Source organism: Sapajus apella, unplaced genomic scaffold (genome assembly GCF_009761245.1).
Source record: "Sapajus apella isolate SASKATOON/1434 unplaced genomic scaffold, GSC_monkey_1.0 scaffold43, whole genome shotgun sequence".
Classification (NCBI taxonomy): Eukaryota; Metazoa; Chordata; class Mammalia; order Primates; family Cebidae; genus Sapajus; species Sapajus apella.
Window position 1 is genome coordinate 9,602,582 of NW_022436983.1, and position 25,106 is coordinate 9,627,687.

A 25,106-nucleotide genomic window follows, 5' to 3' on the forward strand; every position below is an offset into this window, starting at 1 on the left:
ATAGCGTTTTGCTCTTGTTGCCCTGGCTGGAGTGCGATGATGCAATCTCAGCTCAGTGAAACCTCTGCGTCCTGGGTTCAAGCGATTTTCCTGCCTTGGTCTCCCAAGCAGCTGGGATTATAGACATGTGCCACCACACCCAGCTAATTTTGTATTTCTAGTAGAGACAGGGTTTCTCCATGTTGGTCAAGGTGATCTCAAACTTCTGACCTCAGGTGATCTGCCTGCCTCAGCCTCCCAGAGTGCTGGGATTACAGGTGTGAGCCACTGCCCATGGGCAAACATCCATAGCTTTAAGACAGTTGTACTACTTGTAGCCAGAATTCACAGAAATTCATTGTTGTTCTTTTTTCCTTTCTTTCAAGGGTGTTTTTTTTTTATTGTTGTTGTTGGTTTTGCTTTTTTGTTTTGAGCCAAACAAGACTAATGCTTTATTGAAATATAGTATAGTGATAAATCAACATGGAAAACAAAGTAAAATACAGAAAAACAAAGGCATAGTCTCTCAAGCCACACTATGATTCTAAACAGTTCCTGCACATTTTATTGTGTTCACTACAGCATGCATTACGCATTTTTAAAAACAGAATAAAATATATAAAAATGTGTTTTTTCTCATCAGCGTCCTTGTGGTTTAGGATTTTGTTGGGACTGACACTAAGTACAGTGGATGAGACTTTTACTTGTTTTTTCTTTTTTACAGGTGGTGTTTGACCGCTTAAAAGGCATGGCCCTGGTTCTCTACAATGAAATTGAATATGCACAAGCAGCTGTAAAAGAGACCAAAGGGAGGAAAATCGGTGGGAATAAAATTAAGGTGGGAATAAAATTAAGGTGTAGAGAATGACTTTAAACAGAAGCAAAACAAAGTTATATTTAAATCTCACCCTCTTGAGCCGGGTGTGGTGGCTCATGCCTGTAATCCTAGCCTTTTGGGAGGCTGAAGTGAGTGGATCACCTGAGGTTAGGAGTTTGAGACCAGCCTCATGAACATGGTGAAACCCCCTCTCTACTAAAATTACAAAAAAAATTAGCCAGGCGTGGTGGCACATGCCTGTAATCCCAGCCACCTGGGAAGTTGAGGCAGGATAATATCTTGAACCCAGGAGGCAGAGGTTGCAATGAGCCAAGATCATGCCATTCCACTCCAGCCTAGGTGACAGAGTGAGACTCCATCTCAAAAAAACAAAACAAACAAACAAAAAAAAACCTCACTCCCTTAATAACTAGCATTTTATAGACTGCCAACAAGGGGAGTGGTTTATAGGACACATACTCTGTATCATTAGTGTTCAAGGGGAATATTACGATTTTATGCTTAGCTACTTGTGGGCACAGCATCTTTAAACCGTAAGCCACAGATCCTTCCCTAAAAATCCTCTCATTCAAAGAAATGTGCCTCTCAGTGCTCTTAGTGCTGATGCTCACACAGACACTCTTAGCGCAGGTTCGACCACAGTCACCCATGGGTGTCTGACACCCAGGGCCTCATAGTATCAGTCCAGCATCCTGAATGATACATCTTTCTCTCCTTTCCTACTCTCCGGAAGAGTGGGTAGCCACTGAAAGCATAATTGTATGTCCGGTTTATGTATTTAAAAACTTGTGTTCATGGTAGTTTTAAGAAATTTATGCACTTAATAACTATGATGGTTAGGTTGAAGTATTTTTTAAAATATTGATATTTTAAAATATCTATCCATATTGATATTAATAGATATTTAAATGAGATATTGATAGCTGATGGGTATCATTTGCTTTAATAACTTTGAGGCCCAGCTGTGAGTAAAGTTTAAATGTTCATATTTTGTTTTATATTCTAACTGTACTTCTGGCAACAGAGATTGCTGGATTTAGTTGATCTGATTACTTAATCGCCGTTTCAGTTTTCCATTTTGCTTTTTTCACTCCTTCACAATTGGGTTTGAAACTTTAAATTTCATTCCTTTATCACAATTTAAACAATTTGAGAAATTTCAGGTTAACAAAACATAGTTTCAGTTGTGAGGATTGTTTTACTTGAGATACATTGCTCTTTCCTGAAATTTTCTCAGAAGGGCTATGTTGTGAAGAATTTTCAAATTTGATAACTTTTTTTCATTAACATTTGAAACTTGTATCAAACATGTTTTTCTTTTTTAAAGGTGGATTTTGCAAATCGGGAAAGTCAGCTGGCTTTTTATCACTGCATGGAGAAATCTGGTCAAGATATCAGAGACTTTTATGAAATGTTAGCTGAAAGAAGGTATGTATTTTAAACCTATCAGTGTAGCTTGAGTTTTAATACAGAAACTTAAGATGGCATTAAATTTTATTTTTCACTCTTTACCCCTACTTTCATTTTCTTGAATAGAGAATGCTTCTCTTTTATCACTTCACAGGTAAACACAGGTTTATTTTTTGAATCCAGTTTTCAGGTGACCCCTGTGGGTTTGGAGCAACCTGTCTGGATTTCTCATTGAATGCTCCTAGAGCTTGAAAGAGTTACTGTTTTACCAGGTGATGACTTTATGTACCCTTTTTTTTTTTGAGACGGGGTCTCACTCTGTCACCCAGACTGGAGTGCAGTGGCATGATCATGGTTCACTGTAGCCTCTTTCTAACAGGCTCAGTGATCCTCCCACCTCAGTTTATCATGGCTTACTGCGCCTCTGCCTCACAGGCTCAAGTGATCCTCCTACTTCAGCTTCCTGAATAGCTGGGACTACAGATGCTCACCACCACGCTGGACTAACTTTTGTAGAGATGGGGTTTCTCCATGTTGTCCGGGCTGGTCTTGAACTCCTGGGCTCAAGCGATCCGCCTGCCTTGGCCTTCCCTAAGGTGCTGAGATTACAGGTGTGAGCCATTGCACCTGGCCAGCTTTAGGTACCATTAATCATAAATACATATCATCCTGCTTACAGTTTTAAAGTAAATTATTAATATATGTTAGAGTGCATTATAAACTGTTAAATGGCTACATATTTAGTAATGACAACATCCAGGTTGTCACTGCACATGTGCTCATACATTTAATTAAAAATAAAACAACTTCCAAAAGAATATCAAGAGCTTTATTTTAAAGTTGAATCTCTTAAATAGTCAGAGTGAATCAATAAGCCAAACATATGTAAACTGGTGACTTTGACAACGTGCAGGGCAAACCTGATTTCCCCTTGTTAATGCTGTCAGTCATGGTTATGTAGTATTTAATATTTTTTCTGCTGAACAGACTGAAATATAGCAAAACATCTTAAGATAATGCCACTAGATTCATCAATAGCTGATTACTTTTGAAAATGGAAATTTGGTCCATATAGTCAAGCTGTTTTTCCAGACATGCCTCTGATTAAGTCTCCTGGAATGTTCCCACTAGGTCTCCACTCCTATACATATGTGTTAGACAAAAGCTTTGTGTGACAAATGTCTTTAGACACTTGTTCAGAGTATGAAAAGGGCTCCATGGCAAGATGAGTCAAGACGGGGTTGTGCTGCCATAAGCCCTGTTGAATACATTCCCTTTCTACTGCCTCTTCTTGCCAGTTCATTTTTGATAACAAATATTAACATATATTAATTCATTTCTTAGTGGAATATTGTACAACAGTCATTGAATACTTGGTGCTTTTTTTTTTTTTTCTTTCTTTTTTTTTTTGAGATGGAGTCTCGCTCTGTTGCCCAGGCTGGAGTGCAGTGGTGCAATCTTGGTTTACTGCAACTTCCACCTCCTGGGTTCAAGCGATTCTCCTGCCTCAGCCTCCTCAGTAGCTGGGATTATAGGCATGTGCCCCCATGCCCATCTAATTTTTGTATTTTTAGTAAAGACGGGGCTTTACCATATTGGTCAGGCTGGTCTTGAACTCCTGACCTCGTGATCTGCCTGCCTTGGCCTCCCAAAGTGCTGGGATTACAGATGTGAGCCACTGCGCCGGCCTGTTTGGTGCTTTTTAAATGAAAAATGCTCTCTACGGCCAAAATCTCTAAAGCTCAAACTTAATCAGGTTTTGATAGTTTCTCACCACATCAGAATCCAAATCACAAAGCTTCAAAGATCAACAGTCCTGTAGCTAGAAAGTCAGGCTTAATAGGCTGTTTTCTCAGTCGTGTAAGTGTAAGAAGGAGAGTGAGCGTAAGATTGTGTGTCCACGTGCAAGAGAATGTGTGTGTCTTAGGAGAGAAAAAAGTTCTCCATCCTGCCTCCCCAAGTAGCAGTTTGAATTCATTGTTAATACAGTAAATGCTTACAAGAATTCTTATCTATACATGAGTGGAAAGTGTCTCAGAGGCCTACTTGCACCTAAAACAGAAAATTCATTAAAATCCTCTGTTTACATTAAATATTTTAAGAGAGTAGTTTTGTGAGGGTTGAATAATGTAATGTCGGTGTTACTTTCTGTATATTACTATTTAAAACTCATGTTTTTTTTTTGAAACAGAGTTTCACCCTGTTGCCCAGGCTGGAGTGCAATGGCACGATCTCGGCTCACCGTAACCTCCTCCTCCCAGGTTCAAGCAATTCCCCTGCTTCAGCCTCCCAAGTAGCTGGGATTACAGACATGCACCACCATGCCCAGCTAATTTTGTATTTTTAGTAGAGACAGGTTTCTCCATGTTGGTCAGGCTGGTCTCAAACTCCCTACCTCAGGTGATCTGTCCACCTCGGCCTCCCAGAGTGCTAGGATTACAGGCATGAGCCACTGTGCCTGGCCAAAACTCATTTTTTTCTAGTGATGAACTAATTGGCTTTGGCTTTGTTCTGTGTTATTTATCCCTCTCAAGTGGTGGTTATCTCCTAATGAGGAAGCAGGAGAGTGTGGGACCCTCAAACCTGTGACCCAGGTTTGCCCTGTGTGGTTTCAGATGGCAGTGCTTATGGAATGCATTCTTTGCAGTAGACCTTAAGGATCTTTGCCTCTTCCATAGAATGGAAGTTATCTCACTGAATAGTTGATGCATGAATGAAAAAAATGTTTAACGCTAATGGTAATTCAGCTCAGGAATGCAAATGACAACTGTATTTGCACAGGGCTTTGTCATTTTCCAATTAGTATTTCATTTGATCCCTCAAATACTCTGTCAGGTAACCCCTTTTTATGGAAGGAACTTTTGCTAACAAGGTCACAGGCCACAAAGGGGTTGGGCTGGGGATAAACCCAAGGTTCCTACCTGCTAGTACATTGAGCTTACCCTTTACCAAAGTGGTTCTCAAGATGAATTTACAGGGTCACATTGTGATTCAAATGACATCTACTTTTATGGTACTTTGCATATTGTGTGGTTTTGTGAACAGTGTTCTTTCCTAGCCTTTTTGGAGTTCCTCAGTGTCCCTGTTCATGCTCCAAGTGCCAGTTGTGCTGTCCCTGCTTAAGTTGTTGAATTCTTTGAGGGCAGGACTGCTTATTTCTTTTTGTGGTCATGGGGCCCAGCAAAATAACTATTTGTTAAGTTGAACAGTACTCCAGCATGAATGCTTATACATATATTTCTGCCTCCTAAAACTTTTTTTCATATTACTTTTTAAATTTTTATTAAATTTTTTTTTTAAGAGATGGGGTTTCACTGTGTTGACCCTGCCAGTCTTGAACTCCTAGCCTCAAGCAGTCCTCCCACCTTGGCCTCCCAAAGTGCTAGGATTATAGGCCAGAGCCACCGTACCTGGCTCATATTTTTAGAAATAGTTTTAGTTTGCTTAATTAAAAAAATCTTGACACTGTGGTTTAAAAATAAGACTCAAGCCTACCATTAATACGGGCAGTAAACTAATGACTGTTCTAGGTGTCTTATTCACTTTATAATTTTTGAAGGTATACAGTGGGTTCACCTTCATGTGAGAAATACTTCCTCAAAGTATGTATTTAGGTTGGTAATGAGTTAAATTAGCCTAATTCCATGCCTAGTAACAGTTATATTTACGAGATGGCTGGTCAGTATTTAGACAAGGAATCTGATTCCCATGGAGCTATGGAAGGATCATCTTCAGTTAAACCAGGTATCATAGATACATAATAAAATATTTCATTTGAACTGAGAAATTTCAATGTAAATACATATAATAGGCTAGGCATGGTGGCTCATGCCTATAATTCTAGTACTTTGGGGGACTGAGGTGGGCGGATCACCAGAGGTCAGGAGCTTGAGATCAGCCTGGTCAACACAGTGAAGCCTGTCTCTACTAAAAATGCAAAAAAATTAGCCAAGCGTGGTGGCACATGCCTGTAGTCCCAGCTATTCAGGGTGGTGGTGGTGGTGGTGGTGGCGGTGGTGGTGGTGACCTGGGAGAATTGCTTGAACCCCAGAGATGGAGGTTGCAGTGAGCTGAGACTGTGCCACTGCACTCCAGTCTGGGAGACAGAATGAGACTCTGTGAATGAATGAATGAATAAATAAATAAATAAATGTGTGATTGATGCTTCCAATGTTGGAATGTTCACTCTAGATGCTTCATTTGCTGTTCAAAGGAGTTGGAACATCATTTAGTAGCAGCTTTGATACATTTTTCTGAAGTTCATTCTTTCAACAAATAGTTGAGTGTCTGCTATGAGCCAAGTGCTGTTGTAAGAGCTAGAGGAATTTTGGCCAAGAAGACAAAACCGATGCCTTTATGGGGCTTAAGTTCTAGTGTTCTTTCAGTGAGCTGCTAATGGTAATATTATCCGGAATGAGCCAGCTGTACCTACGTGAGAGAACAAACATTGCTGAGAATGAGTGAGTGAAGGAAGTAATTGGCCTCTGATACAGGTGTATCTAATTTCATATATGTTCTTGTGTGTAAATATAATCCTACTTTGAATACAGCAGACAGGTCCCTGTGGGAGAAAACCTTTGGTAAGTTCCTTAAAACCAGAGTTCTCTCACGGTGCTTGCAGTCATCCCTGGTTTGTTAGCTGGCAGCCGGGGGAAAGTGACAACATTTACTGAGGTCCAGTGTTTGCCTAGGATTATGCTAGGGAAGTTTTTACAGATGCTATCTTAATCTTTTAAAGAGCCTTATGAGGGAAAGCTGCCATCATTTTATGAGTGAGGAGACTGAGTTCAGAGAGCTTAACCAGGTTCCAGTGTATTATTTAAAAAAAATTGTGAATTAGATAGAAGTGTTACCAGTATCATACATGTCACATAGACGATAAGATTTTAGTTAAAATTTTTATCTTTTTTTCTAAACAGTGCATTTATTTCCAAGTTGTGGTAAGAATATCTTTTGGTAGAATAGTAGTTTTATGGGAGACTTAGGAGTGTGGGGACATTGTCCAATAACTAGTGTCTGCTTTGCAACCACACCAGAGTTACCAGAAACATTGAAAAAAACCACCACTGTCCAACAGAAGCATAATGCAAGTTCTGCAAGTTCTGTATATATAATTTTAAATTTTCTAGTAGCCATACTAAAAAGTAAAAGGAAAAGATGAAATTAATTTTCTTTAATATATCTAAAATATTGTTTCAACATATAATCAGTTTAAATAAATCATCGGGTTTTCTTTTTCTATAAACTAGGTTTGCAAAATTGAGTGTGTATTTGACATACACTTCTCAATTTAGCCAGATTTCAAGTGCCAAGTAGCTACTTGAAGCAATAGTGGACAGCCACTACAAACTAATCACTTCACAAATGATTAAATAATGTCAAAGATTTTTTTTAGAAGGAGTTTCTGATTTCATATATATGATTTCATACGTAAGTGATGAGGAAACAAAAGAACTAATATCTTTGTTATTTTTTGGCAGAGAGGAACGAAGGGCATCCTATGACTATAACCAAGATCGTACATATTATGAGAGTGTTCGGACTCCAGGCACTTACCCTGAGGATTCCAGGCGGGACTATCCGGCTCGAGGGAGAGAGTTTTATTCAGATTGGGAAACTTACCAAGGAGACTACTATGAATCACGATACTACGACGATCCTCGGGAATACAGGGATTATAGGAATGATCCTTATGAACAAGATATTCGGGAATATAGTTACAGGCAAAGGGAACGAGAAAGAGAACGTGAAAGATTTGAGTCTGACCGGGACAGAGACCATGAGAGGAGGCCAATTGAACGAAGTCAAAGTCCAGTTCACTTACGACGTCCACAGAGTCCTGGAGCGTCTCCCTCTCAGGCAGAGAGGTTGCCCAGTGACTCTGAAAGGAGGCTTTACAGCCGATCCTCAGACCGGAGTGGAAGCTGTAGCTCACTCTCCCCTCCAAGATATGAGAAACTTGACAAATCTCGTTTGGAGCGCTATACAAAAAATGAAAAGACAGATAAAGAACGAACTTTTGATCCCGAGAGAGTGGAGAGAGAGAGACGCTTAATACGGAAGGAAAAAGTGGAAAAGGACAAAACTGACAGGCAAAAGCGCAAAGGAAAGGTTCACTCCCCTAGTTCTCAGTCTTCAGAAACTGACCAAGAAAATGAGAGAGAACAAAGCCCTGAAAAGCCAAGGAGTTCTAATAAACTGAGCAGAGAGAAAACTGACAAAGAAGGAATAGCGAAAAACCGCCTAGAACTCATGCCTTGCGTGGTTTTGACTAGAGTAAGAGAGAAAGAGGGAAAGGTCATTGACCACACTCCTGTGGAAAAGCTGAAAGCCAAGCTTGATAATGACGCTGTGAAGTCTGCCTTGGACCAGAAACTTCAGGTCTCTCAGACGGAGCCTGTAAAATCTGACTTGTCTAAACTGGAATCTGTTAGAATCAAAGTACCAAAGGAAAAGGGGCTTTCAAGCCATGTTGAAGTGGTGGAGAAGGAGGGCAGGCTTAAAGCCAGGAAGCACCTCAAGCCTGAGCAAGCTGCGGATGGGGTAAGTGCTGTGGATCTGGAGAAGCTGGAAGCAAGGAAAAGGCGCTTTGCAGATTCCAGTTTGAAAGCGGAAAGGCAAAAACCAGAGGTCAAGAAAAGCAGTCCAGAGATGGAAGACGCTCGTGTGCTTTCAAAAAAGCAGTCTGACACATCCTCTAGAGAGGTCATTCTGCTGAGGGAAGGAGAGGCTGAAAGAAAGCCTGTGAGGAAAGAAATTCTTAAGAGAGAATCTAAAAAAATCAAACTGGATAGACTTAACACTGTTGCCAGCCCTAAAGACTGTCAGGAGCTTGCCAGTATTTCTGTTGGGTCTGGCTCAAGGCCCAGCTCAGACCTACAAGCAAGACTGGGAGAACCAGCAGGTGAACCTGTGGAAAATCAAGAAATCCAATCAAAAAAAACCATTCCCTCAAAACCACAGCCCAAACAGCTGCAGCTATTAGATGATCAAGGATCAGAGAGAGAAGAAGTTAGGAAAAACTATTGCAGTCTTCGTGATGAAACACCTGAACGTAAATCAGGCCAAGAGAAATCACATTCAGTAAATACTGAAGAAAAAATTGGCATTGACATCGATCACACGCAGAGTTACCGAAAACAAATGGAGCAGAGTCGTAGGAAACAGCAGATGGAGATGGAAATAGCCAAGTCTGAGAAGTTTGGCAGTCCTAAAAAAGATGTAGATGAATATGAAAGACGTAGCCTTGTTCACGAGGTAGGCAAACCCCCTCAAGATGTCACCGATGACTCTCCTCCCAGCAAAAAGAAAAGGATGGATCATGTCGATTTTGATACTTGCACCAAGAGAGAGAGGAATTACAGAAGTTCACGCCAAATCAGTGAAGATTCTGAAAGGACTGGTTGTTCTCCCAGTGTTCGACATGGTTCCTTCCATGAAGATGAGGATCCCATAGGCTCCCCTAGGCTAATGTCAGTAAAAGGGTCTCCTAAAGTAGATGAAAAAGGCCTCCCCTATTCTAATATAACAGTCAGGGAAGAGTCTTTAAAATTTAATCCTTATGATTCTAGCCGGAGAGAACAGATGGCAGATATGGCCAAAATAAAACTATCTGTCTTGAATTCTGAAGATGAACTAAATCGTTGGGACCCTCAAATGAAACAAGATCCCGGCAGATTTGATGTGAGTTTCCCAAACAGCATAATTAAGAGAGACAGCCTTAGAAAAAGGTCTGTACGAGATCTGGAACCTGGTGAGGTGCCTTCTGATTCTGACGAAGATGGTGAACACAAATCCCACTCACCCAGAGCCTCTGCGTTATATGAAAGTTCTCGATTGTCTTTTTTATTGAGGGACAGAGAAGATAAGCTACGTGAGCGAGATGAAAGACTCTCTAGTTCTTTAGAAAGGAACAAATTTTACTCTTTTGCATTGGATAAGACAATCACACCAGACACTAAAGCTTTGCTTGAAAGAGCTAAATCCCTCTCTTCATCTCGAGAAGAAAATTGGTCTTTTCTTGATTGGGACTCCCGATTTGCCAATTTTCGAAACAACAAAGATAAAGAAAAGGTTGACTCTGCCCCAAGACCTATTCCATCCTGGTACATGAAAAAGAAGAAAATTAGGACTGATTCAGAAGGGAAAATGGATGATAAGAAAGAGGACCATAAAGAAGAAGAGCAAGAGAGGCAGGAATTGTTTGCGTCTCGTTTTTTACACAGCTCAATCTTTGAACAAGATTCCAAGCGATTGCAGCATCTAGAGAGAAAAGAGGAAGACTCTGACTTCATTTCTGGTAGGATCTATGGGAGGCAGACATCTGAGGGAGCAAACACCACCAGTGATTCCGTTCAGGAGCCAGTAGTTCTGTTCCATAGCAGATTTATGGAGCTCACACGAATGCAACAGAAAGAAAAAGAAAAAGACCAGAAACCCAAAGAGGTTGAGAAACAGGAAGATACAGAGAATCATCCTAAGACCCCAGAATCTGCTTCTGAGAATAAAGAATCAGAACTAAAAACTCCACCTTCCGTTGGGCCTCCCAGTGTCACAGTCATAACTCCAGAATCAGCCCCATCACTAGAGAAGACCACTGGTGACAAAATGGCAGAGGCACCTTTGGTAACAGAAGAGAAGACTGTGGAGCCAGCCACTGTCTCAGAAGAAGCAAAGCCTGCATCTGAACCGGCTCCTGCCCCTGTGGAACAGCTGGAACAAGTAGACCTGCCTCCAGGAACAGATCCCAATAAAGAAGCTACCGTGACACCAGCGGGTGTTGAGGAAGGTTCATCAGGTGACCAGCTGCCTTATATGGATGCCAAGCCTCCAACTCCTGGGGCCTCGTTTTCCCAGGTGGAGAGCAATGTAGATCCGGAGCCTGACAATACCCAGCTACTTTCGAAACCAGCTCAGAAGTCCGAGGAAGCCACTGAGCCAAAAGCTGAAAAGCCAGATGCCACTGCTGATGCCGAACCTGATGCAAACCAGAAAGCCGAAGCTGCTCCTGAGACTCAGCCCCCAGCTTCTGAAGATTTAGAGGTTGATCCTCCAGTTGCTGCCAAGGATAAAAAGCCAAACAAAAGCAAGCGTTCCAAGACCCCCGTTCAGGCAGCTGCAGTGAGTATCGTGGACAAGCCTGTCACAAGAAAGAGCGAGAGGATAGACCGGGAAAAACTCAAGCGGTCCAGTTCTCCTCGGGGAGAAGCACAGAAGCTTTTGGAATTGAAGATGGAGGCAGAAAAGATTACAAGGACTGCTTCTAAAAACTCTGCTGTAGACATTGAAAATCCCGAACCAAGTTTGCCTCTCAGCCGAACAAGGCGCCGGAATGTAAGGAGCGTCTACGCAACCATGAGTGACCACGAAAACCGCTCTCCTGTCAAAGAGCCTGTTGAGCAACCAAGAGTGACCAGAAAAAGATTGGAGCGAGAGCTTCAGGAGGCCGTGGCGGTTCCCACCACTCCTCGGAGGGGAAGGCCTCCAAAGACACGCCGGCGAGCTGATGAAGAGGAAGAGGAGGCCAAGGAACCTGCAGAAACACTCAAGCCACCTGAGGGATGGCGGTCCCCACGGTCTCAGAAAACTGCAGCCAGTGGCGGCCCCCAAGGAAAAAAGGGAAAAAATGAACCAAAGGTGGATGCTGCACGTCCCGAGGCCAACACTGAGGTGGGCCCCCAAGTAGGCGTGAGAGAGAGCCCCATAGAACCCAAGGCTGCTGAGGAGGAGGCAGCAAGTGAACAGAAATGTGACAGAAAAGACATCGGCACAGATAAAAATCCTCCTGAAGCCGCCCCTATCGAAGTTGTAGAGAAAAAACCAGCCCCTGAAAAAAACTCCAAATCAAAGAGAGGAAGATCTCGCAACTCCAGGTTAGCGGTGGACAAATCTGCAAGTCTGAAAAATGTGGATGCTGCTGTCAGTCCCAGAGGAACTGCAGCACAGGCAGGGGAGAGGGAAGCCGGAGTGGTGGCCGTCTCCCCAGAGAAAAGTGAGAGTCCCCAAAAGGAGGATGGGTTATCCCAATTGAAAAGTGATCTAGTTGATCCAGACAAGGAACCAGAGAAAGAAGATGTGTCTGCCTCTGGGCCGTCCTCAGAAGCGACGCAGTTGGCCAAGCAGATGGAGCTGGAACAGGCTGTGGAGCACATCGCAAAGCTCGCTGAGGCCTCTGCCTCTGCTGCTTACAAGGCAGATGCACCAGAGGGCCTTGCCCCAGAGGACAGGGACAAGCCTGCACACCAAGCAAGTGAAACAGAGCTGGCTGCGGCCATCGGCTCCATCATCAATGACATTTCTGGGGAGCCAGAAAACTTCCCAGCAGCACCTCCACCTTATCCTGGAGAATCCCAGACAGATCTGCAGCCCCACGCACAGGCGCTGCAGCCTTCTGAGGAAGGAATAGAGACCAATGAGGCTGTGTCTGGCATCCTGGAAACTGAGGCTGCTACAGAATCTTCTGGGCTACCAGTCAATGCTCCTGGCCCCTCAGCAGGCCCAGCAGATACCAAGGAATCCAGAGGAAAGAGCAGTGAAACCTCACACTTGGTGCCGGAAGCCAAAGGGTCTAAAGAAGTGGAAGTTGCTCTTGTTCGGAAAGAGAAAGGGCGCCAGAAGACAACCCGATCACGCCGCAAACGGAACACAAACAGGAAAGTGGTGGCTCCTGTAGAGAGCCGTGTCCCTGAATCTGACCAAGCTCAAGGTAAGAGTCCTGCTACAAATGAGGAGACGACAGTACAGCACACTGAAGCCCCACAGGAGGAAAAGCAGAGTGAAAAACCCCATTCCACTCCTCCTCAGTCATGTACTTCCAACCCAGGCAAGACTCCATCTACAGAGAATTTGTCCCAAGAAATCAGTGTTGAGGAAAGGACTCCAACCAAAGTATCTGTGCCCCCAGACCTTCCCCCAACACCCCAGCCAGTGCCAGTGGATGAGGAGCCTCAAGCCAGGTTCAGGGTGCATTCCATAATTGAAAGTGACCCGGTGACCCCACCCAGTGACCCAAGCGTGCCCATACCCACACTGCCTTCTGTAACTGCAGCAAAGCTCTCACCTCCTGTTGCCTCTGGGGGGATCCCACACCAGAGCCCGCCTACTAAGGTGACAGAGTGGATCACAAGGCAGGAGGAGCCACGGGCTCAATCCACCCCGTCTCCAGCTCTTCCCCCAGACACAAAGGCTTCTGACATTGACACCAGCTCCAGCACCCTGAGGAAGATTCTCATGGACCCCAAGTATGTGTCTGCCACAGGTGTTACTTCCACAAGTGTCACCACGGCCATTGCAGAGCCTGTCAGTGCTGCCCCTTGCCTACATGAGGCTCCGCCCCCTCCAGTTGAATCTAAAAAGCCTTTAGAAGAAAAAACAGCAGCTCCAGTGACTAACAACTCTGAGACACAAGCCTCGGAGGTGCTGGTCGCTGCTGACAAGGAAAAGGTGGCTCCAGTCATTGCTCCCAAAATTACTTCTGTTATTAGCCGGATGCCTGTCAGCATCGATCTAGAAAATTCACAGAAGATAACCCTGGCAAAACCAGCTCCTCAAACCCTCACTGGCCTGGTGAGTGCCCTCACTGGCTTGGTGAATGTCTCCTTGGTTCCAGTGAATGCCCTGAAAGGCCCTGTGAAGGGCTCGGTGACCACACTGAAAAGTTTGGTAAGCACCCCTGCTGGGCCTGTGAACGTCCTGAAGGGGCCTGTGAATGTTCTTACGGGGCCAGTGAATGTTCTCACCACTCCAGTGAATGCCACGGTGGGCACAGTGAACGCCGCCCCAGGCACAGTCAATGCCGCTGCAGGTGCAGTGAATGCCACAGCAAATGCAGTGACCGTCACAGCGGGTGCAGTTACTGCCGCATCTGGTGGTGTGACAGCCACAACAGGCACGGTGACGATGGCAGGGGCAGTGATTGCGCCATCAGCAAAGTGTAAACAGAGAGCGAGTGCTAATGAAAACAGTCGTTTCCACCCAGGATCCATGCCTGTCATCGACGATCGTCCGGCAGATGCGGGCTCAGGGGCGGGGCTGCGTGTGAACACTTCCGAAGGGGTTGTGCTCTTGAGTTATTCAGGGCAGAAGACCGAAGGCCCACAGCGGATCAGTGCCAAGATCAGCCAGATCCCCCCAGCCAGTGCAATGGACATTGAATTTCAGCAGTCAGTGTCTAAGTCCCAAGTCAAACCCGATTCTGTCACAGCATCGCAGCCTCCATCCAAAGGCCCTCAAGCTCCTGCAGGCTATGCGAATGTGGCCACCCACTCCACACTGGTACTGACTGCCCAGACATATAACGCCTCTCCTGTGATTTCATCTGTGAAGGCCGATAGGCCATCCTTGGAGAAACCTGAGCCCATTCACCTCTCCGTGTCCACACCTGTCACTCAGGGAGGCACGGTGAAGGTTCTCACCCAGGGGATCAACACGCCCCCTGTGCTGGTTCACAACCAGCTGGTCCTAACCCCAAGCATTGTCACCACGAACAAAAAGCTTGCTGACCCCGTCACCCTTAAAATCGAGACCAAGGTCCTTCAACCGGCCAACCTGGGGTCCACGCTCACACCCCACCACCCTCCTGCTCTGCCCAGCAAACTGCCTACAGAAGTGAACCACATCCCCTCAGGGCCCAGCATCCCAGCAGATCGAACTGTCTCCCATTTGGCAGCTGCAAAGCTAGATGCTCATTCTCCTCGACCCAGCGGACCCGGGCCGTCCCCATTCCCAAGGGCAAGCCACCCCAGCAGTACCACATCCACTGCGCTCTCCACCAACGCCACGGTCATGCTGGCCGCAGGCATTCCAGTGCCCCAGTTCATCTCCAGCATCCACCCAGAGCAGTCTGTCATCATGCCACCCCACAGCATCACCCAGACTGTGTCCCTGAGCCACCTTTCCCAGGGCGAGGTGAGAATGAACACTCCCACGCTGCCCAGCATCACCTACAGCATCCGGCCAGAAGCGCTTCATTCTCCTCGGGCTCCGCTGCAGCCCCAGCAAATAGAGGTCAGGGCCCCACAGCGTGCCAGCACCCCACAGCCAGCCCCAGCTGGTGTGCCTGCACTGGCCTCCCAGCACCCTCCTGAGGAGGAAGTGCATTACCACCTTCCCGTCGCTCGAGCCACAGCCCCTGTTCAATCAGAAGTCCTGGTCATGCAGTCTGAATACCGGCTGCACCCCTATACCGTGCCGCGGGATGTGAGGATCATGGTGCATCCACACGTGACGGCAGTCAGTGAGCAGCCCAGGGCCACGGATGGGGTGGTGAAGGTGCCACCAGCCAGCAAGGCCCCTCAACAGCCTGGGAAGGAAGCTGCCAAGACACCAGATGCCAAAGCTGCCCCCACCCCTAGCCCTGCCCCCACCCCCACCCCTGTCCCCGTCCCTGTCCCTGTCCCTGTTCCCGCCCCTGCCCCTGCTCCTCATGGTGAGGCCCGCATCCTCACAGTCACCCCCAGCAACCAACTCCAGGGGCTGCCTCTAACCCCCCCTGTGGTGGTGACCCACGGGGTGCAGATTGTGCACTCCAGTGGGGAGCTGTTTCAAGAATACAGGTACGGCGACATCCGCACCTACCACACCCCGGCCCAGCTCACACACACTCAATTTCCTGCTGCTTCCTCTGTTGGCTTGCCTTCGAGGACCAAGACAGCTGCTCAGGTGAGTGAGCCAGAGGTCCCCTCACTGTCTGCTGGGCATGTACCGGTGGGACTTAGCAGGCTTTGAAGCAGAGATGTGTTAAGGAAATCAGGGGCTAGATGTAGTGGCTCGTGCCTGTAATCCCACCACTGTGGGAGGCCCAGACAGGAGGACTGCTTGAGCCCAGGAGGTTGAGATTAGCCTGGGCAACATGGCAAAACCCCATCTCTACAAAAAAAAAAAAAAAAGAATACAAAAATTAGCTGGGGGTGGTGGCACACATTTGTGGTCTCAGCTACTTAGGAGGCTGAGGTGGGAGAATCACTTGAGCCCTGGAGGCAGAGGTTGCATTGAACCAAGATTGTGCCACTACACTCCAGCCTGGGTGACAGAGCGAGACCTGCCCAGTCTCGAAAGAAAAAAAAAATCAGTCTGGGCATCTGGACTCAGTGGCTCCCGCCTGTAACCCCAGCACTTTGGGAGGCTGAGGCCAGCGGATCACTTGAGGTCAGGAGTTCAGCTTGGCCAACATGGTGAAACTGTCCATACTTAAAAGAAAAATCCGCCTTTTGGTAAAGATAGTGGTTGAGTACAAGTGAACTGGTCACCTATCCCTAAAGATGATCTTTTCATGAGTTTAAAGAGATTTCTTAGTTCTGAGATGAAAGGATTAGCTCAGATCATGTCATGGGGAGCTCTGCATATAGGGAAGGAGCTCTTACTGGGTGGTGTCGGCGGGAGGTCATAGGGGATCTCTTCTTACTCTGAGAGCAGCTCCGTTGATTCAGGCTCCTGCTGTGGGCCTGACTTGACAGGAGATGCCACATCTGACCCTTTCCCTGTGGCCCTTTGGGTCATTTGTTAGGCACAGGGGTTTGTGCACAACAGACTGACTGTCCCTTTGCCTTCCTTCCTGACCCCAGGGCCCTCCTCCTGAAGGTGAGCCCCTGCAGCCTTCTCAGCCCGTGCAGTCCACACAGCCTGCCCAGCCCGCACCACCCTGCCCGCCCTCCCAACTCAGCCAGCCCGGCCAGCCACCAAGCAGCAAGATGCCTCAGGTGTCCCAGGAGGCAAAAGGGACCCAGACAGGAGTAGAGCAGCCTCGCCTCTCAGCTGGACCTGCAAACAGGCCACCTGAACCTCATGCCCAGGTTCAGAGGGCACAAGTGGAAACAGGCCCGACTTCCTACCCCTCCCCCGTGTCTGTCTCGATGAAGCCTGACCTTCCAGTCCCTCTTCCTGCTCAGACTGCCCCAAAACAGACGTTGTTTGTCCCAACAACCTCTGGCCCCAGCACCCCACCAGGACTGGTTCTGCCACACACTGAGTTCCAACCAACCCCCAAACAAGATTCCTCTCCACACCTGACTTCCCAGAGACCTGTGGATATGGTTCAACTTCTGAAGGTAAGCATGAGCAGGGGCCGTCCTTCCTGGCCCCCCAGGTTTTATGCCATGTTAAATGTCCTAAGATTCCTTAGTTAACAGACCAACAAGCTACAGCCTCAGGTATGTCCAGTGTGGCTCAGCCCTGCAGCCATGAGCTCACTTCCTGTTTGTTTCCCTGTGAGCAGAAGTACCCCATCGTGTGGCAGGGCCTGCTGGCCCTCAAGAATGACACAGCTGCTGTGCAGCTCCACTTCGTCTCTGGCAACAACGTCCTGGCCCATCGGTCCCTGCCCCTGTCTGAAGGAGGGCCCCCACTAAGGATCGCCCAGAGGATGCGGCTGGAGGCATCCCAGCTGGAAGGGGTTGCCCGAAGGATGACGGTAAGACTCTGAGGCCCAGGTGAGCAACTGCTCCACCTGTGAGGAGGGAAGAGGGAGATAGCCGTCAGCCCGTCTCTGACCTGTCATGGAAGAGTTAACTGTATTCTCGTTGTTGTTGAAACAGTCTCTGTTGCTCGGACTGGAATACAGTAGTGTGATCTCTGTTCACTGCAGCCTCTGCCTCCCGGGTTCAAGCCATTCTCCTACCTCAGCCTCCTGAGTAGCTGGGATTATAGGCACTCACCACCATGCCCAGCTAATTTTTTGTATTTTTAGTAGAAATGGGGTTTCACCATGTTGGCCAGGCTGGTCCTGAACTCCTGACCTCAAGTGATCTGCCCGCCTCAGCCTCCCAAAGTGCTGGGATTACAGGAATGAGCTACTGTACCTGGCCAGTAATGGTGTTCTTGAAGTGGGCAATGAAGGGTCCGTTCTGCTTCTACTTGGTGGGGGGATATAAAGTGCCTCTAGATCCAGAAACACGGCTTTGCTTTTTTTTTTTTTTTTTTTGAGACGGAGTTTCCCTCGTTACCCAGGCTGGAGTGCAATGGCGCGATCTCGGCTCACCGCAACCTCCGCCTCCTGGGTTCAGGCAATTCTCCTGCCTCAGCCTCCTGAGTAGCTGGGATTACAGGCACGTGCCACCATGCCCAGCTAATTTTTTGTATTTTTTAGTAGAGACGGGGTTTCACCATGTTGACCAGGATGGTCTCGATCTCTTGACCTCGTGATCCACCCGCCTCGGCCTCCCTTGCATTTTTAAAAAGTATTTTTTAAATCAACTTTCTCAGGTTGAAAAAAGCTTTTTTTTTCCCATTCAAATATCAGGGTAGACTTTAAAGTCATGGGGGGGGCGGGGTTTGTGGACCTGGGCTGCTATTTGACCAGGAGGCTTCTGCTCACTGGCTGTTGGCCTTTACCTCAGGTGGAGACAGATTACTGTCTGCTGCTGGCTCTGCCCTGTGGCCGTGACCAAGAGGATGTTGTGAGCCAGACTGAGTCCCTCAAGGCTGCCTTCATCACTTACCTGCAGGCCAAGCAGGCAGCAGGGATCATCAACGTTCCCAACCCTGGCTCCAATCAGGTCGGTTTTCCTGTGTCCTTCCTTCACATGTACACCCATAGGTGGGGCTGGTCAGGGTAGGTGGGCTGAGTCATCTGGTGCCCACTACAGCTGGTCCCAGAGCTTCCCAGAGGTGGGCAAAGGGGCATTTTGGATAGAAGCCAGTAGAGCACACAGGGCAGGGCGCCATCGCCCATCCTGGAGAGAACCTGGGGAACCACTGAGAACACAGGTGTCCCTTGAGTTTAATGACAGGGAAGAGGGCCCCCAGGGGTTCCTGTTCATAGTTTTCTGACACCTGCTAGGTCTTCCAGTGGACATAGTCCTGGAGACATTTGCTGGTTGGGGACTGAGCCTGGTTCTTAGCATTGGGCCTCTTCAGGTCCCCCCAGTGGAAACGGAGTTGGGTGGTGATGTGAAGAGAGAGGGTCCCATGTTGCTCTCTCGTCCTGTCTCCAGCCCGCCTATGTGCTGCAGATCTTCCCACCCTGTGAGTTCTCCGAGAGTCACCTGTCCCGCCTGGCCCCTGACCTCCTTGCCAGCATCTCCAACATCTCTCCCCACCTCATGATTGTCATTGCCTCCGTGTGAGCTGCTAAGCAGTCACCACCTCAGTGAATCAAAACAAAGGACAACCCAGCCAAGCAGAGGAAGAAGCTGCTGAAGGGGAGACTCCACTGCCAGACGGCCAGCCTCGCTGTCCGGCCGCCCGGCTCAGTCGGACAGACTTCCTCTGGGAGTGGTGCTGCTACCTTGTATGTTTACATGATGCTTTAGCCCAAGGACACATCACCAACCAATGGACTTGCAGACACCCTGGGGCTGGGTTTCTCTCTCCTCTTTTTGGAGAAAAAGAACAGGGCAGTGGAATAAAAATTTTTTTTGTTTGTTTTTAAGAAACAAGAAAACAGAACTGCCTTTGCACTAAATTAGTGACTTGGACTTTTGCCCAGTGAAGACAGGCTGTGACACTCTGGATGTCTCATATGTAGACACACATCGTGGACTCAACGCAGGAAAGACTTTAAACTTCTGCAGAGACCTTGGGGTCAAGGAACATTTCATTGGGTTTTTCTGTCCCTCCACATCTCCCTTGCTCATTTGGATGCATCACCTTAATTCTCCTGCTACCACCGTCTTTGATTCACCGGGATGTACAGTTTACAGTTGAAGAGCAAACAGAAAGGTTTTCTCTTGGTGGGATATGCAGAACTTGGGATGTGTGTATATATAAATATATAATATATATAAATATATATAATACTGACTGAAAAAATCCAATCCCCCGACATACATTTTTTTTAATCTGTGCCAAAAATGTGTTTTCAGAGGAAATCTTATTTTCATATTCAGACTTTGTATTGCCCACTCATTTGTATAAGTGCGCTTCGGTACAGCACGGGTCCTGCTCCCGCGATGTGGAAGTGTCACACGCCACCTGTACAAAAAGACTGGCTAACCCCTCTTCCTATTACCTTGACCTCTCCCCCAACTTCCTAACACTTATTAATTTATGAAACTGTTTTTCTCAGCGCAGTTTTGTTTTGTGTGTCCATTGGATTACAAACTTTATTAAAAAATATAAAACACACCAAGTGTGAATGTGATTGCCACTTGGGTGGGAGGATGAACCATGGCCTTGGCTTATGGGAACAATTAACCCTCATCCCGCTTTTGCTTCCCGTGTCAAGTCTGTATATGGGACCTATTTCCCTTCTGCCTCCTACTCAGTCCTCCTCCCCAAGTATAATTTTTGTCTTGTACAAGAGATTTTTGTCATCGACATGGAACTTAACCATTTCTCACTCTTGTGGTGTCTTCAAGCTCCTAATTAATTGGTTCTTAGGTAACGTGGAAGGCACTTCCAATTTTGATACAGAATATAACCACACTCCATGTTGTCTCAGAAATGTCTCAGCAAACTTTGGTTTCTTGTCTCTTGCCCCTCACTTCCAGTGTGTGAAGCAGGCTGCCTCCTGCAGATGCAGTGGCCTGCTTGGGATCCTTGGGGCTCGTTTGATCCTGTATCTGCCTCCAGACAGGAGGATGAGGGTTGTGGACAGGCTTCTCCTGCAGCTGGATCCTCTACAAGCTGTGGAGTTGGCGTAGGGACAGGGACATGGGGACTACAGAGTTGGTGGTCTCACTTGCAATGCCAATGGGCTCCTACGGATGGGCTTGTTCTGGTGTGAGAAGATGGCATCCCCCTCTAAATGGTGGAGCTCAGGTGCTGGGGCCAACTGTGGGAAGGGGGTCGAGACGGTACCTCCTGACTCCTTGCTGACAGGAGTAAGAAAGCTGCTCTGCCAGCCCCCCACCTCCTCATCAAAGCTCTTGGCTACTCCTTCCTGTTCCTCTGGGCTCCCAGCCTGGTGGCCCAGATGCCATCTTTTGAACCTTCCCAAAAGATGATGGCACTGGCTTGGCCTTAGTCCTCGGGCCACCTTGCTGAAGCAAGTGTGGCATCTGTCTCCTCCCCCAGGCCCATCAGAGCCAGGCCAGGGACCTGGGCCTGGCATTCTCCTTTGCCTGGGCCTGGCACTCTCCTTGGCCTCCCTTGCCACTCTTGCTGAAAGGACCCCTAAGCCAAGCCTGGCAGCAGTGTCCTGTGAGCCAGGTTTGCCCTGGGTTGCCTATGCCCTGGTAAGCAGTTGTTGGCTGCCCCTGCTGGTCCCTTCCCCAACTTCCCAACCTCTCCTCAACCTGGGCAGGGGGAAGCAGGGTGATAGCTGTGCTCGCTGTGGGGCGAGGGGAGGCTGGGCTCTAAAGCTGAACAGGTGAGAAGCCTCCAAACAGAAAACAGGATGAGGACACAGGACACAGGGTACCGCAATCTCTCCAGCCCGAGTATGCTGCCCACTCCTCAATTGGGGCCAAGCAGCCAGGCCGGCTCTGGTTCCAGTTGCATTCAACAGGAGGGGTGGGCTGACCTTCTCAGGAAGGCTGTTCCTGGGTGGTGCAGCCCTTCTGTGGCATCAGCCCTAACTGCCAACTCCCTACCCACCCCACAGGGACCTACAGGCAGCATTAGAAAATAATCCAATTTATTCTCTCTAGGGAACAGGTCACCCTTCCCGGTTCCAGGGTGCCATCCATCCTTAAATAAACAGTCAGGAGAAGGGCTGCCAGCTCACTCAGCAGGCGGTGGACATTCAGGAGCTGTAGGGGAGGTCTCTGCCAGTGCAGGCTGGCCCTCAGCCCCGTCCCGAGGACGGAAGACCAGCTCCCCAGCCTGCAGCACCTGCCCAGCAGGCCATGTGCCACCTGGCCCGTACTGCTGGTAGAAGTCCGCGTCTGTCTGGAACATGACCAGTGCCTGTGCTGTATGGATCCGCACGTGCTGAGCCAGGCTGTTGGCATCCAGGAACTTATCCCCACAGGAGTCACAGGCATAGAGGATGTGAGTGTTGGGGTCTGTGGAGGTGGAGCTGCAGTCAGGGTGGGAAGGACCCCGGGCTCCACCTGTACTCACACCCTGGTGGCCCCTCTCACCTTCTTCCTGTACTTGCTTCACAGCTTTGCTGATCTCAGCCTTCAGGACTTCCGTCTCATCGGCTGTCACTGCAGCTCCCACTGGCACCACTGTGGGCAGAGTTGCAGGGCGTAAGGCAAAGGCACGGGCACTGCCCCATCATCGACACCCTGGCAGCAAGCTGCCTGTGACTTCCCTCTGCTGCCCATAGCCCGCACCTGTGAGCTGAGTGACGGCTGTCGCCGCCAGTGCCTCAGTGGCCAGCGTGACCATGTCATCCACAGTGACCACGCTGACCTCACTGCCCTCCTCGGGCTCCAGGATCTTGATGCCTGCCTTGCCCTGGTGCACCGTCTTCACATGGGAGCGCAGGTTGTCTACCCGGTTGAAGCCACGCCCACACTTATCACACAGGTAAGGCTTCTCTCCTGTGGGAGCAAGGTTCTCTCTTTCCTTAGGGGGAAGGGGCCACAGGGGTGGGGTGGGAGGCCCTCAATGACTCCTTTGCCCAGCAACCCTTTTACAGCAGGACGTGCTCTGGGGCGGCCACTAGAGCTGCACAGATGCCTCCCGTGACATTGGCTCCTCTGGAAACTCTAGGAAAATGGGGTCCTTATTTGAATGGAACTGCCTTTAAGGCCACCTGCAGCAAGAGGCAGCACCTGAGGCTGGGGTCTCGGGGTCCCCTCCTTCTCCCTGCTCCCCACAGGCACGGTGGGGGCATGGCTCACCAGTGTGGATGATGATGTGCTTGGACAGGTCCCCCACGTTCACGAAGGCCTTGCTGCACACGCTGCACTTGTGTGGGCGGATGTTGTCGTGGTGGCGAATATGATTGGCCAACTGGCTGGACTGGACGAACCTGTGGGGCCACAGGGAGGAGCTCGCATGGAACCGCCCCAGCCTGGGCCTCCTGCCTCACCCTCTAGACTGAAAAGGACCCCTGGGACCAGAGCCTGGGTGTGGGCAGCAGTCATCCCAGTCCCCAGCCAAGCCCCCAGTTTGTCTTCTGGGCCCCCTCACTGTGGGGTGTCTGGGCGATGGATGTGGCGGGGTGGGCAGGACCTCTTGCCGCAGCGCTCACAGACGTAAGGCTTCTCCCCGGTGTGCTGTCGCACGTGGGCGATGAGGGAGCTGGCCTGGGTGAAGGCCTTGCCACACATCACACATTGGCACGGCTTCTCACCTGGGGGCCGAGAAGAAGGTGTTGGTGTTGGCTTCTCCCCGTGCCCTCCCAGCCCGGGTGTGGCCGTTCACCCACCCGTGTGGATGCGGACGTGCCTCTGCAGGGCGCCGGGGTCCGCGAACTGCCGCTGGCAGTGGATGCACACGTAGGGCTTCTCCCCACTGTGGATCCGCAGGTGCCGCTTCAGGTTCCCTGTGGCGAGACCGAGGGCAAACCTGCCGTGGGGCACCACCGATGGCGGAGGAGCAGGAGTGTGAGGGCAGCCAGGGTAGCCCTGGCCCTACCTGAGGTGGTGAACTGCTTTCCACACTCTCGGCACTTGAGGGGCCCGTCCGCGATGTGGATCTTCAGGTGGGCCTTCAGGTTCCCCACCTGTGCCCAGGGAGAGGTCAGGGGGCCACCCCGCAGAGCTCGGCCTTGGGCCCTCTCACCTGCCCCTCCCACCAAGGAGCAATCGCTTCTCAGGCTTGCCACGCCCGTGAAGTCTCCATCTCTCCTGGGTCAGGAGAGCTCCCAGGTCCCAGGGGTGAGAGGCAAGCCACCCCACCCCATTCTTTCAGGCCCAAACCCCATCCTGACTTGGCCTGCCCTCCGGTTGCCTCAGCGGAGCAGCCAAGAGCTCTCCTGCAGGAGGGGCTGGGGCTGGCCCTGTTTCCTGGGTGAACAGGCTGATGAGCTCCTAGAGGCTGGGGCTGTGCTACCCCCGACCATATGGCATGCGTGGGGCTGCTGGGGGCTCCCAGGTGCTGGCTCGGGGAGGGGTCTGCACACCTGGTTGAACTTCTTGTCGCAGTGTGGGCACTTGTGCTCCTTGTCTGTGTCGTGGGTCTCCAGGTGACGCATCTTCGAGGTGGGGTCGGAGAAGGAGCGGCCACAGTAGTCACACTGGTAAGGCTTCTCGCCGCTGTGCACCAGCTGGTGGCGCTTGAGGTTGCCCGAGGTGGTGAAGAGCTTGCCGCAGTCCTCGCAGCGGTAGCGCGCCTCGCCCGAGTGCCGCTTCTTGTGCAGGTTGAGCAGGCTGATGAGCCGGTAGCTCTTCCCGCACTCCTCGCAGCCGTAGGGCTTCAGGGGGCTACGGGGCCAGAAGGCGACAGGGAGGCAGGGCTCGAGAGGCCCGGCCAGGCAGGGGCCAGGGCAGGAGGCCAGCCTGGGGCAGTACCTGTGTGTCTTTTCGTGGGCCTTGCACGCGGCCGGGTCAGAGAAGGCCTTGCTGCACTCCCGGCACGAGAAGGGCTTCTCCCCCGTGTGGATTCGGATGTGCCGCTTGAAGTTCCCTGTGTGCGTGAACTCCTTCCCACAGTCCTGCAGGTGCAGCGGGGAGGCAGGGCATGAGGGGCAGCGAGGGGGGAAGCTCGAGGGAAGGGGAGGCCGGCAGGGAGGGCTGGCCATGCTCCCCCGCACCTCGCACTTGTGGATGACGGAGCCGTAGGCCTTGGATTCCGTGCGGTCGCCGTAGGTGCCTGAGCGCAGGCCCCGGGCCTCGGTGCCAAGCTCCTGCCCCGAGTCTGTGCCTGCCGACTCCTCGTTCTCGTTCTCCTCGGGGGCCTGTCCGTTCTCCAGCTGGGGGCCCTCCTCCTTGACCTCGTCAGGCCCCGTGCCCTCCTCCTCTTGCTCCTCTTCCCCTTTCCAGGCAGGCTCCACCTCCACTTCTGTGGAGAGAAGAGCAGGCACAGAGGTGCCTCAGAGGGTGTCGGGGCCTCGCACCTAGGCCTGGGTCTGGGCCCCACACGCAGCCCTCTCTGCCTAAGCACC

General features: G+C 49.6%; 2 protein-coding genes across 9 annotated transcripts in view; one reads left to right on the top strand and one right to left on the bottom strand.

The window, feature by feature from the left end:
* The window catches only part of SPEN (spen family transcriptional repressor), a 102,360-nt gene extending 82,073 nt beyond the window's left edge, over positions 1 to 20,287 (top strand). For 2 of the 3 annotated variants that reach the window (XM_032300502.1, XM_032300503.1), the window contains exons 9-15: positions 704 to 817; positions 2,145 to 2,245; positions 7,708 to 15,886; positions 16,789 to 17,271; positions 17,439 to 17,633; positions 18,559 to 18,717; positions 19,156 to 20,287. In XM_032300502.1, coding sequence (XP_032156393.1) covers positions 704 to 817; positions 2,145 to 2,245; positions 7,708 to 15,886; positions 16,789 to 17,271; positions 17,439 to 17,633; positions 18,559 to 18,717; positions 19,156 to 19,287 — 9,363 coding nt within the window. In that variant the 3' untranslated portion in view covers positions 19,288 to 20,287. The other variant, XM_032300505.1, reaches the window with a different exon arrangement.
* A 1,436-nt stretch (positions 20,288 to 21,723) lies between these two features.
* ZBTB17 (zinc finger and BTB domain containing 17) overlaps positions 21,724 to 25,106 on the bottom strand; it is a 35,512-nt gene continuing 32,129 nt past the window's right edge. For 5 of the 6 annotated variants that reach the window (XM_032300511.1, XM_032300507.1, XM_032300512.1 and 2 more), the window contains 10 exons: positions 24,756 to 25,003; positions 24,514 to 24,656; positions 24,126 to 24,426; positions 23,639 to 23,726; positions 23,430 to 23,546; positions 23,234 to 23,354; positions 22,900 to 23,030; positions 22,387 to 22,596; positions 22,189 to 22,278; positions 21,724 to 22,110 (listed from right to left, as the gene is read on the bottom strand). In XM_032300511.1, coding sequence (XP_032156402.1) covers positions 21,827 to 22,110; positions 22,189 to 22,278; positions 22,387 to 22,596; positions 22,900 to 23,030; positions 23,234 to 23,354; positions 23,430 to 23,546; positions 23,639 to 23,726; positions 24,126 to 24,426; positions 24,514 to 24,656; positions 24,756 to 25,003 — 1,733 coding nt within the window. In that variant the 3' untranslated portion in view covers positions 21,724 to 21,826. The remainder of the gene's footprint in view (positions 22,111 to 22,188; positions 22,279 to 22,386; positions 22,597 to 22,899; positions 23,031 to 23,233; positions 23,355 to 23,429; positions 23,547 to 23,638; positions 23,727 to 24,125; positions 24,427 to 24,513; positions 24,657 to 24,755; positions 25,004 to 25,106) is intronic. The other variant, XM_032300509.1, reaches the window with a different exon arrangement.